Genomic DNA, 13,161 nt, shown 5'->3' on the forward strand with positions numbered 1-13,161 from the left:
TGTTTAAGTAAAGCAATTTTTTTCCCTGCAATTTTTTTTAAAGTATAGCCTACCAGTGACTGTAGGTCATTGTTATGTTATATATAGCTAATTTATGTGTCTCTCTCCTCCATATTGGCAAAAATGCACCCTAAGTAGGTTATAACCCCACTATTGTAATTTTCATAGGGGATTTCAACTACTCTGTCTGCCCCCCAAAGAATGCCGCATATATGTCTAAATTCAAATGTATCTATATATTTGGACATATACATCTAAATTAAGATAAATCTGCGACATCCTTTTTAGGATAAATAGTGTATAGGACTTGTATATTGTCCCTCTGAATTTCTTATGACCATAATTATTCAACGTTTTGTTTACTTGTAGGTACCATTTTTAAAGACTCGTGGACAAGGTATATCAACATATTATATAGCTGGCAATTGCCCAAGAGGATCACTCAATCAAGGTGAGTAAGTATCCTCCACGACTTAATTTCCCCTCTATACGCTTGGATGGATCTTGTAATGTTTGTTTGCCTATTGCTCATCGGACTCTACATTTATATAGAAAATATATAGAAACCTTTCTTACTACTCATTGGACTCTAAATTTATAGAAAATAGAAACAAGGACAAACATATTTGCAACACTGCATATACTGGATACTTCTACCAAGATATTTAATGACAAAAAATATATATGCAAATACATACACAAACACACGTGTATAAATAGACACTATTTCATGTGGGGGTGTCACAAATTAATCCGACAAAAGGTTTGATCTTGTTTGGATTTTCTATCATTTTTAAGGGGATTAGTCTGAAAGATGTTATGCTCAATTTCAAAAGGAAAGCAAAAGACAATTTACGTTTAGCATGTCACTATTGTATGTCGTAATGGTAAACATGAGAACTATATAACAACTAAAACCATAATTAATAACTGGTAACTTTATTATGGGGCTCATTATGCTCGCTCAAAAAAAAAAAAACTATACTATTGAAAACGATAATTTGTTATAAATTGGTCTAAAAAGTACAAAACTTTAATATAAATACACATTAATAGAACATGGAGGAAAATCCCCATTCTATCAAATACTTGGGACAAAAATCAACTCCCTCGACTCGTGGAAAGAAATCGCCGTCTCTCGCGTTCAGTCAATTTCATTCCACATATCCTCCTAAATGGCGATGCAACATTTGCATGGGTTCTCATAATGTCACGGATATTTCACCCATGGCCCATCTTCCCTAGGAATATGTGCCCTAGCAGCCGAGCAATGCCGAAGAGTTGGGCGCGTTTTGGAGTTAGCTCTCCAGTGATGAGTTTCAGCTAGGGTTTTGGGTGAATGTACCAGTGGGTTTGTCAAATGTGGGGTTTTTTGGAAGATAACTAAATAAAGTATGGTGGAAACCTACCTTAGAAAGGGGAGGGTTGACAGTTACCAGTAAAAAAACATATGCTCAAAAAAATAAGACCCGACACAAAACAGAAAGACAGTATTGTGGTTTTAAAAAAATCTTAAGTAAGCCTATGACCACTCGACCCGAGCTGTAGCGAGATAAAACTCGTTAAAACAATGACTTAGTTTGTGTCGAACCATTAATATAACAAGTGCATTAAAACAAAATTTTGTGGTAAATTATATTCTCTTGCCCCTTAATATTCTTACCAATTGCTCTGTGCCATTGATTAACTTTAGGAAATGTGTTTTTTGCTAACTCGATTTAGAGGGTCCTGTAATATAAATTGTTTACCTTAGTGTATGCAGTAAAAGTTTCGTATTAGTTTGACGTTCTTTACTTCGGTTAGTGAAGTTGACGGTGCGAACGACCCGGATTTGGTGTACATGGGTGTAGGCACACCCGTTTTAGTTTTTTGAGGAAAAAAATCTACTTTAAAGTTTTAGAGAAATTTGGAACAAACCACGCATGTACAAATTACTTTAATACTTACCCGTGCACATTTTTAACGCAAAATACCACCGTGTGTGGCCTTCCAAAAAAATAGTTTTTTGTATTTCTATACACAGTAGAAATCCAATCATTATAATGTGATTTTCGGACATTTTGTTATTTTTCATGTGAAAGAGCCGCATTATTTCCATGTATTTCATCTGTCAGTTCTAATTGGAACTGATCAGCTGATCATTTGACACCATAATAGAAACCGTCTTCTGCTTCATGGTTTGTGTCGATGCTGCAGGTGAAGCCATCATTTTGGAGATTAGCGTAAAGAGAAAGGGGAATTGGGGAGTAATTAACACATTCTTTCGAAGATTACGAGGATCACGTGGAGATTCGATGGTAATGGTGGCTTCGAAGTTCGGAGAAACTTGAGTCGACTTGTGGTGCTTCCTGAAGGGTGAAGGCTCGAGCAAAAACACTTGGAAGCGAAAAACATTTTATCATCTCTCTGCCGAAAGGGTCGGGTGAAGGTTGTGGTATTGTGGAATTCCGCCGATAGATCCGGTGGTGCTCTGTCACATTCTGGCACATAAATTCCGCCGCAACGAACACGGACGGAAGCTTCATGGGTGCTGGCGGCTGGTGCGCTGACCGCCGCAACAAATGAGTAGTTCATGTCAATGAATGAATGAACCATCATGTCGTCACTGTCGCTAATATGGGCTTGCCAGCGCGACGCCCTAGCCGTACCTGAATCAATTGGCCGCCGAGTCAGCGTGGTCGTGGTGGTGGCAGGTCCTATGGCGCCGTCTATATATCGAGCCTTCCCTATAATAGGTACTCCTGATTTAATCGATGCGGACACTAGGCTGTCTACGTACATGTCCAAAACTAATCGCGTGTTGATTAAAGACGACCAGACGGAGTACCACCAAGAAAGTTTCACCGAGGCCATATTACCTGCGAATCTCCTCGCCCAAGAAAAAAAAAAGCTGAGCTAACTTTGTTTTTTTTAACTCTTCTAGATATTTTTTTAAAGTTCTTGGTAGCAACTTTTCGCATTAATTCGTTCGTAGAAATATTCTACTCCAGAGAGCACAACAATTTATCACCGAAGCATTATTGTTTAGCTGTAATTCTAATTATGTGTGGTGAGTGAGATATGAAATGCACAGAAAGTGGCACGCACACGCGGGTGCGTCAACTCGGGACGTGCGCAGAGATAGCCTAGGCGGTGAAACCTCGACCGAGCACACGAGTGATCAGTTGTGTACTCCCTCTGATTCCTTTTAATTAATTTAAATTTAGTCTAAAGTTATTTTAAATTTGAATGAATTAAAAAGGATTAGAAGGAAATAGTACTTATCCAAACCTTGTTTTAGAGGACACGCGCACATGGTAGGTAACTGTACCATGTGATCATTGAGCCCTCCTCCAGTGCCCCCCCCTATCCGAAGGTGAAGGGTTATACTGTATTTGTTTTTTTCCATTTTTCTACCTTAGGATCGCTGAAACTCGTATCCAGTTCATTTATACCCATTCGTATACATGCGACATCAATATGTCGTGCTAGAAAAAAGAGAGGTCATGTGACCAGATAACCATCCCAAATGCCTAACTACCGTCCCACATCGTGCATGCTAGGTTTTGAAACATGTTGGTTGCGTACACATCCCCTGGGATCCGACAACAACGCCACCGGACGATGGAATCGCTACGCCGGCAGGGATCTGGTAATTAAGGGTGCTACGCGTGCCGGTCGTCTCCGCCATCACCGGTGATATCGTTGGCCGCTCCTGATCCGCCAATTCATCGACAGAGGGTACCCTCTGTTCTCGGCGAGGCTAGGGTTAGGGTCTCCGCTCGACCCTATCGAGGTGTTGGGACGGTCAGGTTCTCCTGCTCGTGCTCGTGCGCGTGCGCGTGGGCTTCTTCCTCCAGCGAATCGACAACATGGTAGGGTAGGCTTCGTACACCATACATGCCGTAGTAGTACACCACACATACAGAAAAAATCGTACAAGACAACACAGGCCATACGAGTCACTAGAGGGTTGTACGTACATGTCAGATTCTTAAATTATACGATCATACCCTGCTTGCGAAGGGGTGTGGAAAGATCTCCACCGTTTTTGTTTTTAGTACGATCAGAATTTTGCCAAGGGGGAGCACCGGAGCAGAAGTGCGGGTAAAGGTTCTAAAGTTTGGCCCTTGAAATAAAAAGTTTGTCTGATAAAATTCGTCGAGAAAAAAAGGTTGTCTGGTAAAATTCCCGGAGGAAACATAAATCTCGCCGCAACGAACGGGTGGAAGCTTCGTGGGGTGGTGGCTGGTGTTGGCGGCTGGTGCGCTGACCGGCTCAGTACATTGATGTGGCCATGGGACGTGACATGCCATACGCCCATCTAGGGTCTAACCGTGATCTTCTTTTTGTGGGCGGCCGGGGGATCTCTCCCTCGCCGCCGCCAGGGGGCGCGGTCAGGCAAGCCTGGCCGGCGTTGGCGGCGGCGGGGATTGCATCGTTCCCTCTCGCGTGGGGGTCGGGTGTGGGGCGCCTTCCTCGGGCTAGGGCGCATCCCTATCATCGGGGGCCTCGATGGCGGCACCTGGCCTCGGCTCGGCGACGGCATGATGGACGACGTGGCGGTGGTGTGCCCTGCCGGCGGCGGAGGGAGGGGTGGGGGCGGTCTGCAGGGGGAAACCCTAGATCCCCTTCTCCTCGCCTCTCGGCGGCTAGCGGTGGAGGGCTGGCGTTCGGCTGCGGCAGTGCCCGGGCGTGCGCGGTGTCTCCGGACTACACGATCTGCTTGGTGTCTCCGGCGGCAACCATGGCCCGCTTGGGATGGTCGCCGGCGTGAGGGCCCGACCTGAATAAAGGCGGCGGTCCTAGGGTCTCTCTTGGGTGAAGATGAAGATCTGCCGGAGGCCTGGCTTTCATGATCTGCCCGGAGTGTTGAGTTCTGGAAGGCGACGCTGACAAGTGTAACAGTGCTTTTATTGCTTGGAGTTTGCTGGATCGGTGGTATTCGGTCGTGCGCACCCATGCTTTTATTCCGAACGACATAATCACAATAATTGTATAGGGAAGGGAAGAGTCGGGGTTGGGGTGAGGGAGGCCGGTTCACCCAAATCCCCCGCGGTGATAGTTTCCTAGGGGATCGGTTCTGTAGGAACCGAACGAGGTCTTAATCGAAAAAGGGTCTGAACCTGACCCTGAACCTGAAGGCTGAAGCTGTGTTGTGTGTGCGCCACATAAATGAACCCATCACTTGGTCACTGTCACTTTATGGGTTTGCCGTCGCAAACGCCAAACGCGACGCCGTCCGTGGGCAAAAGCCCAATTATTTTGCGGCCACGTTTGCCTAATTATTAAGGCAGCATGGCCCCTCAAAAAAAAAATTAAGGCAGCATGGTCGCGGTGTGAGGTCCAAATCAGCGCCATCTATCGCGACGGTTTGGGCGTGATGGACGGGCGGGGAAACTAGTAGTAATCAGGAGCGAACAGCCGGCGACGTATGACCGGTGGCGAGCCGGCCGCGGCCGAGGTGCCTCGCCGTAGCTCCTCAAGCCTGATTTGGTTGCATTGCGAGCGGAGACGAGATTAGATTGTGTTGGCTTTATCTTCTCTTTTTTTGTCGTTGGTAACTACAGCAGTTTGATGAATTAGCATGGTACAAATTTCATACAAACTACAAAGTAGCATGTGCCCGTTTCAAAAAAAAAAAAAAAAGTAGCATGTGCGTGTGTCCTTTGGAGTAGGGGTTGGATAAGTATAGAGCTGATCCTGGTGAGAGGATAAGCATGGATGGATGCTTGTGACCACTGTTGGCCAGCCTGTGAAATCATTCGTTGGCTCGACGCCTAGTTATTTACCGGGACTACTACGAGAGTCTAGGGTGCGATGTGTAGTCGATCGCCGAGAGGACGACTGCAGCGCCGGCCGTTCGTTTTTTTTAGTTGCACTTTTCTGTTTTAAAAAAAAAGTACCACTTTTCTCTGTCTGAACATGTAACTATTGATATTATATAAATACTAGCAAAAGTGCCCGTGCGTTGCTACGGCCGAACACATATAGATCTCTCAAATTAATCTACTACCTTTTCATAATAAAAATATAAGACATTTTGGAAGATAACCATTTAAAATTTGTCAAAATAGGGTATAAAAAGCGCATCTTTTTTTAGTAGTCTGGTCTCTTCCCGGCTAATGCGGACAGCTTCCTCTTCCCCTTCCCTCTCTGTTTGCCGCGGTTCGAGCAAACCCCCCGTTTGGACCAAACTCATAGGAGACATCATCTCCTTTCATTCATGCACGTGTCCCAGCACAGTTCTTTGCCCATCAGGCTGCACCATCTTCAGCTTAATCCTCTCATTGCCCATCAGGCTGCACCACGTATGATTAAGACCAATCATGTTGTTGATTGATTCCCATCTTCAACTTGCTGATTCTAGGTAACTTCTGAACGTATATAAACAGGTAAATCTTGGTGTAAGGGAACGAGGTGGGACTATTCAGCCCAAAATATGCATACGCCTCTCTCTCTTTTAACTTCTTAGAACCTCTACAGCACGACCTACAGCAGCCCAATACAGGCCCGTTTAATGGACAGTAGGAAATATGATTCATAACATTATTATTAATCAAACGTTTGGCAGATTTGCATTGGGTCTGTTTAGTCCCTGCCTGAAAGCACGGCATACACTGCAGTCTGGAACAGAACCCGTACACCACCAGGTCGAGCGAGCAAGCCGGCGAATGATGCAACACCTAGTCTGACGAGCATATCAGGCAAGCTGAACACGGGGAGATGCCGACAGCCTCGCCAGACCAGCCGCAGAAACTCCAGCGTGGTGATCAAACAACTAAGAAAAAAATCAGATTGATATAAGCAACATCAGCGAACACATGTAGAAACAACAGGATCGGAGGACCATGCCAGAGGAGATGCACGGCGCCGGGAACACGGCACTCCAACGTTTGCCTACGTCTCACGCCGGTAACGCGGATGAGATAGATCACGGACGCTGCCTCGGACATGGATGTATCCAGGACCACGCCGACCTCACCGCACGAACACCACGGCAAGAGGACGCGCGGCGCCATGGATGGGCAGAGGGGCCGCGCGAGGTCGGCGGGAGACCTCCCAGTCCAAGAGACCCACCTAAATTCTCTGTCAGGGATGCCTCCCATCTCGTTCCACGCGGCCGCCTCGCCCAGCACCGCATGCGCGTGACCACCCCACTCGGGATCCCCGGGATTTTGGTGCGCGTGGGCTAGCAGGTGAGCGGCGGCTGGGTTGGGCGAGGCACGCAGGGAGCCAGGGACTACCGGACGAGTGGAGGCATGCGAGCGGCTCGTGGCTTGGGACTGGTGGGCGCCCGCGCGCAGCGGCAGTCAACGCGGAGCGGCGTGCGCGTGTGATTTGGAACAAGGCAGGAGCGCTGCGGGCGGACCTGGATGCAGGGGATCGAGCGGGGATTCAGAGGAGAGGATCTGGGCCATCTGGCGGAAGCGAACGGAAGGACGATGTGGCTGGTGGCGCGAGACGAGGTAGGCCAGGAGGAGGACGAGGCGAGCAGAGGCGGAACCGCCGGCGGTGGGTGTGCGGCCTGGAGCAAGCGCGAGCGAGGCGGGCAACGGGCGGAGAGAAAAAAGAATAGCCAACCGGTACGATGGCAAATTGCAGTATTATGTGATTTGGTGGGAGGGTAAAACCGTCCAACAACACTAAAAATGGTTTTGCTATATCTCAGTCAACTGAGATTTTCTTAAGTCTAAGTCACTTATAATTTTTTTAGTTGCACTTTTCTGTTAAAAAAAAACGTACCACTTTTCTCTGTCTGAACATGTAACTATTGATATTATATAAATATACTTATCGCCCTATCGTTCTATGATTGAATCGTTATAAGTCACCATTCTCTTATTTCTTTATATTTTGTCCTCTCCGAATTAAGAAATTATTCGATCCTTGTCTGTATTGGAGTAACACCCGCTCCACATTCGTATTTGACAACGTTCGTATTTGGTTTGAAAATCCGGTCCGTTTCTACCTCTACTTGGCTGATTATACTATAAGGCAATGAGCATATAAAAAATTCCTAGGCGTGATAAAAATTCACTAAAACTATGAAAAATGTGCACATAAAAAAGTTTGGGTACATGTATCACAAAGAAATTATGTATTTATAAAAATTGTTATGTGTATTGATAAATATGTTTATATTTTGAAAGAAAAATTGACAGTTTCAAAAGGTGTTCACCTATATCTAAATAGTTGTCCATATTTGTTAAGAAAATATCCAATACTTAAAAATGATCTTTATTTTAAGAAATGTTCATATAAATGGAAGAAGTATATGTTTTGCAATATTCTATCTTGTTTCAATTTTTTCTTTATATCATACACAGTATTCATGTATTCACTAGAAAGAAAAATTGTTAAAATTTCGAAAATCATTAAGGAAGAAAGTGAATAAAAGAAAAGACATCCTTATTGGGCCCGGTACATGCAGAGACGTGGGTGCGCTACTCGTGAATCGTGATGAGTGGGGTGTAGCCTGCATGAGGAGAATGCATACTCATGGCGGACGGTTCATTGGGCCTTATGCAGGTCGCGGGTCAAGATGGGAATAGGTTGGACATCTGGGCCAAGGCAAATATGGGCCTGATTACTACTCGGCCATGCTGGCACTGGAATTAGGCCTCCTGTGAACAAAACAAAAAAGTGGAGGAAGTAATTCTCACAAATACTGGGAAGTTAAGAGATGCTTCCAACCTATCTCCTAGTACCCCTTAAAAAAACTATCTCCTAGTGGATTTCCCTTATCTTCATATGTTGCTCTGTCAACGAGACGTGAGAATTTTTTTGATTTCTGTGTTTGGTGTTTGGTGTTGTGATGGTGTTGTTTAGACGGCCGTGCTAGCACTACAACAAATAATGGTATGCAAGTTCAACCCCATCTTGGCTGCGTAGTCAACGACTCGGGTAGTCATGTGTTGGCGGCGGCCGTTGGGCTTGTGCTCCGGCTTTGTGTGGTGGTTGTTTGATCGTTGGCATGTTCACGATTTCATCTTCTCTATAGGTTGTTCCCATCTATGGGCGTGCCCATGTTGAGCTGTCGGTTTCCCCAACAATTCTAGCCTAACCATCAGCACAAATTAGGCATGTCTCGCGATGATTTGTCTTCTTCCATAGATCATGTAGTACGTGGCCGGTGGCTAATGCAACGACATCTACGAGTACTACCCTCTACTAGTACAATTCTGCTGAACAACTCTACTTCATTCTCTCCTTTGGAGATGAGATGCGACTATGACCGCTTCAGATTTTCTAACTTGCAAGTGTAAAGTCAGAGGTGAACAATACCTCTGACTTGGGATTATTTTCTGCCCTTGGATTTAAACCTAATGGTTCAGATCTATTGCTACAGGACAATGAACAGTCCCGATAAAAGGGTAATATATAGTACCGTCGCTACAGGGAAATGCATGCGCAGTGTTATCTGCAGATTGGATTGAACTGGGCCCTTCAATTAAAATCTAATGATTGGGATGACAAGTCAGGGTGCTATAGCTCGGTGACTTGTCTTCACAAAGTTAGAGAATCCGCGCAGGACTATGACCAACAGATTCGGATGCAAAAGGTTTTACTCAAGGATTTGATGCATTTCTAAGTTTTTTTTTAGAGTATTTTCTGTAAATGTGGGGACAAGCATCCTACGTGTGAATATGCATTTTGTAATCGCCTTCCTAGGCTAATATATTCTAGATATTGGCCTTAGAAAGTATTGGGAAGTCCTCTATATAAAAGGAGCATGAAAAATCAAAGATGTAGAAGAAAGCTAAAGATATTAGGAACAAGCGGAAGCATCCTCCAAGTCAATTAAGAGCAAACAAACCTAGCAGAAACAATCCTTGACTAGAAAAAGCCGAAGTAAAACCCCAATACACATCGTGCATGCCTCATCATACCTTCGTGTACGTGCATTCCACCAACCTAAGCCAGGCGCCAGCCAGCGTTTCAAAAACATTGAGTCTTCTCCTAGCTACAAGCATCAAAGGACACGGACACGACGATATGCCAGAACAACGCGCTATCTCAGTACCAAACACGGCCATCAAGCCGGCAACGGCAATGGTACACTACGCGACGCCGCAGTCCACCCCGCCGATGTCGCCGCTGCACGCGTCGGCGACGCCTCGCACCCCGGGCGCCGGCGCGTACTCCGAGTTGCCGCCGCCCTCGCCGCACACGCCCCGGCCGCCTATCACGCTCACCGCGCCACCATCCAAGAAGAAGCAGCGCCGCACGGCCGCGCGCTCCCTCCGCGCCATCCGCGCCGTGCGCGCGCTGTTCAGGTCCCTCCCGATCCTGGCCCCGGCGTGCCGCTTCCACGGCGTCCTACCGCGGCACGGCGGGCCGTCGCGGATGCACGACGGCCACGTCAGCGGCGCGTCGCGCACGACGGGGACCCTGTTCGGGTACCGCAAGGCGCGGGTGACGCTGGCGGTGCAGGAGACGTCCGGGAGCGTGCCCATCCTGCTGCTGGAGCTCGCGATGCAGACCGGCAGGTTCATGCAGGAGATGGGCGCCGAGCACCTGCGCGTGGCGCTCGAGTGCGAGAAGAAGCCGCCGGGCACCGGCGCCGGCATCGGCCGCACGCGCCTGCTGGACGAGCCGCTGTGGACGGCCTACGTGAACGGGCGCAAGATCGGGTACGCCATGAGGCGGGAGCCCACGGAGGACGACCTCACCGTCATGCAGCTGCTGCGCTCCGTCTCGGTCGGAGCAGGCGTGCTGCCGAACGACGTTATGGGTCGCGACGCCAGCGAGGGGCAGGAGGCAGGGGACCTTGCGTACATGCGCGCCCGCTTCGACCGCGTGGTCGGGTCCCGGGACTCCGAGTCGCTGTACATGCTCAACCCTGATGGCAACAATGGGCCTGAGCTTAGCATCTTCTTCATTAGGATATGATCAAAGCTTCTGACAGTTTTCCATTTGGTTTCTGATCTTTCCATGACTGAGACATTGGAACTCTGTAACTTTTGATTTTGATGTGTATGGATGAAATTGGGAGAGGTGCCAGAGTATGTTTTTGCCGCCTGACAAATCTTTTGGACCCAATAGGACGTTTGTACTATCTCTGGGGAAGTTGTCTAAATTTGAATATATTTATACACTCTTTGATGTATAGATAAATTAGAATTTAGACAAACCTTCAATATTTTTTTAGGGTTTAGGGAGGGAGTATAATAGATTGATAATCTATCCTCCAAAGACTTCCCAACTCTTTTTGTTCTGGCTACAAGTAACTGTAGCTTCCACATGTACGTCAGGGGTCTGGTTTTTTTTCCATTGGCTGAGAAAACATCACCAAGCGTGCGAAGTTTATTTTACATTTACAACGCCAAACTTTGGCATGTCTCCACTTCGTATGAAGCCGAACTGTAACAACACCAGGACTAAGAGGAAATACACGTACAATGTGCACAAAGAGATATTCAGCAGTGGCTTTCTTATTATTTCCTTTTCATCCCTCTATCATGAGACCCACATTTTCTTTGCTTGAAAGATTTCAACCGCGACATGTTCCAGGACATTTGCGTCCCGTCAACATTGCTCCTAGTTAACTTCATGATGAAATGCACACCTAAAAAGGCTTATAAAGAGTTTTTCGCTAGCTCTCATGAGGAGGAAGAAGAAGAAACTAACGATTTTAAGATGATGGGTGCTTTGATCATTCGAGAGAAGACATGGAATAGGCACATTGTTCTCGGCTAGACCGTTGTTGCATATCTCGCAATATATAGGGCAGTATGGCATGCCAAACTTGTGAGGGACTACTTTGCAGACGATCCGGTCTCTTTGCTGAAAACCTTTTTACGGAACGGATTCTAGATACGAAGAGATCTTTTTGTGCACACTGTACATGTTGTGCAAGCCACGAGATAAGTAGTCAAATCAGCGGCAGCTGGGGTGCCAATGAGCGGTAGTGGCATCTCCACCGGTTCAATGCAAAACCGACGTGAAAAGTGATTGTGAGTTCCAGGCCGCGAACACAGTAATGGTCGCCGACTCACGATTATCTGCTTGCGTCAGGAGCAGGCCTAGCGACCCGATGCATTCTTAATTTGCAAAAAATTCATTGCATGTGTTGGGGGATGACCCCCAGTAGGTCAAGATTGTGCTTAGTTAGCCGGCTTAAGGCAAGTATGCCAGATTATGAAGATATGCCGAAATACGTCACAATGGTAAAGTGAGTGTTGATCGGATTAAAGGTCAATCGGCTTGAAGTAATACGGAATACTTATGCCGGCATAAAGTAACCCGATATAAGAGATTTGTATGTAACTTCAGTGTGAAGTCGAAAGATGATATACGGCCATACTTTGTGAGTGCCGACATAGGGGTCCAGAATAGGACCAACGGTCATATGCCTAGCCCCAATAGTCCACGCACAGGTCACATCGCTACAATCACGCAAGAGACCATCATCATTGTGCACACATCACAATGTTCCAAGCATGTCACGCCATACCACTGACATGATGTACAGTGGTCAGCAGCATGGCAGAATGCCAAGTCACGTCAGGGTGTACCGGTGAAAAAATGGAGGCTTCCCTAGTATGACAAAGCATAGACTTAGATCCACAAAAGGTGGCTTTATCCCACGCTAGGGTTTCCACCCCTGTAACATGCCTACCACGCTATATAAGGGGAGGCATGGCTCCCTTGCACGGGACCGAACTCTCAGACTCTCATTCTCCCCCTAAGCGCTAGAACTTCATATTCGACCTCTCGCTACACAACTCGAGGAGCGCCATTGTTGTGAGGTTTCCACCTCGATTGTATATACGACTCAAACAAGCAGGACTAGAGGTTTTACCTCCTCACGAGGGCCCTGAACCTGGGTAGATCCTCGTGTTTCTCTGTGTGTGTGTGTGTGTGTGTGTGTTTCTCCTTCATCTCTCCTTGACGAGGGAGCTCATCAGCAATGCCCACCATGAGGGGCTTAGGGTTGATGGAATCCTGCAGGCTAGCACGAGACATCGGATACCAAACAAACGGGGAGAGATATTTACCCAGGTTCGGGGCCCTCAATGAGGTAAAACCCTTACTTCCTGCTTGTCTAATCTTGATTTATCGAATATATCTGGTTACAATGGGGTATCCGATAGGTTGCTATGGTCGACTCGCCAAGAGGCAAAGATTGTAGGGTTTATACTCTAAGTTGTGGTGGTTCTGCGTATTGTTGTTCTC

At 46.9% G+C, this 13,161-nt stretch overlaps 1 protein-coding gene across 1 annotated transcript; it reads left to right on the forward strand.

Annotated features, from left to right (window-relative positions):
* The first annotated feature begins 10,035 nt into the window (after positions 1-10,035).
* On the forward strand, positions 10,036-10,959 carry LOC124662919 (protein MIZU-KUSSEI 1-like). Its single transcript, XM_047200700.1, has one exon. The coding sequence runs from the start codon at positions 10,036-10,038 to the stop codon at positions 10,873-10,875; it is 840 nt and encodes a 279-aa protein (XP_047056656.1). The 3' UTR covers positions 10,876-10,959.
* The last annotated feature ends 2,202 nt before the right edge of the window (positions 10,960-13,161 follow it).

Source organism: Lolium rigidum, chromosome 6 (genome assembly GCF_022539505.1).
Source record: "Lolium rigidum isolate FL_2022 chromosome 6, APGP_CSIRO_Lrig_0.1, whole genome shotgun sequence".
Classification (NCBI taxonomy): domain Eukaryota; kingdom Viridiplantae; phylum Streptophyta; class Magnoliopsida; order Poales; family Poaceae; genus Lolium; species Lolium rigidum.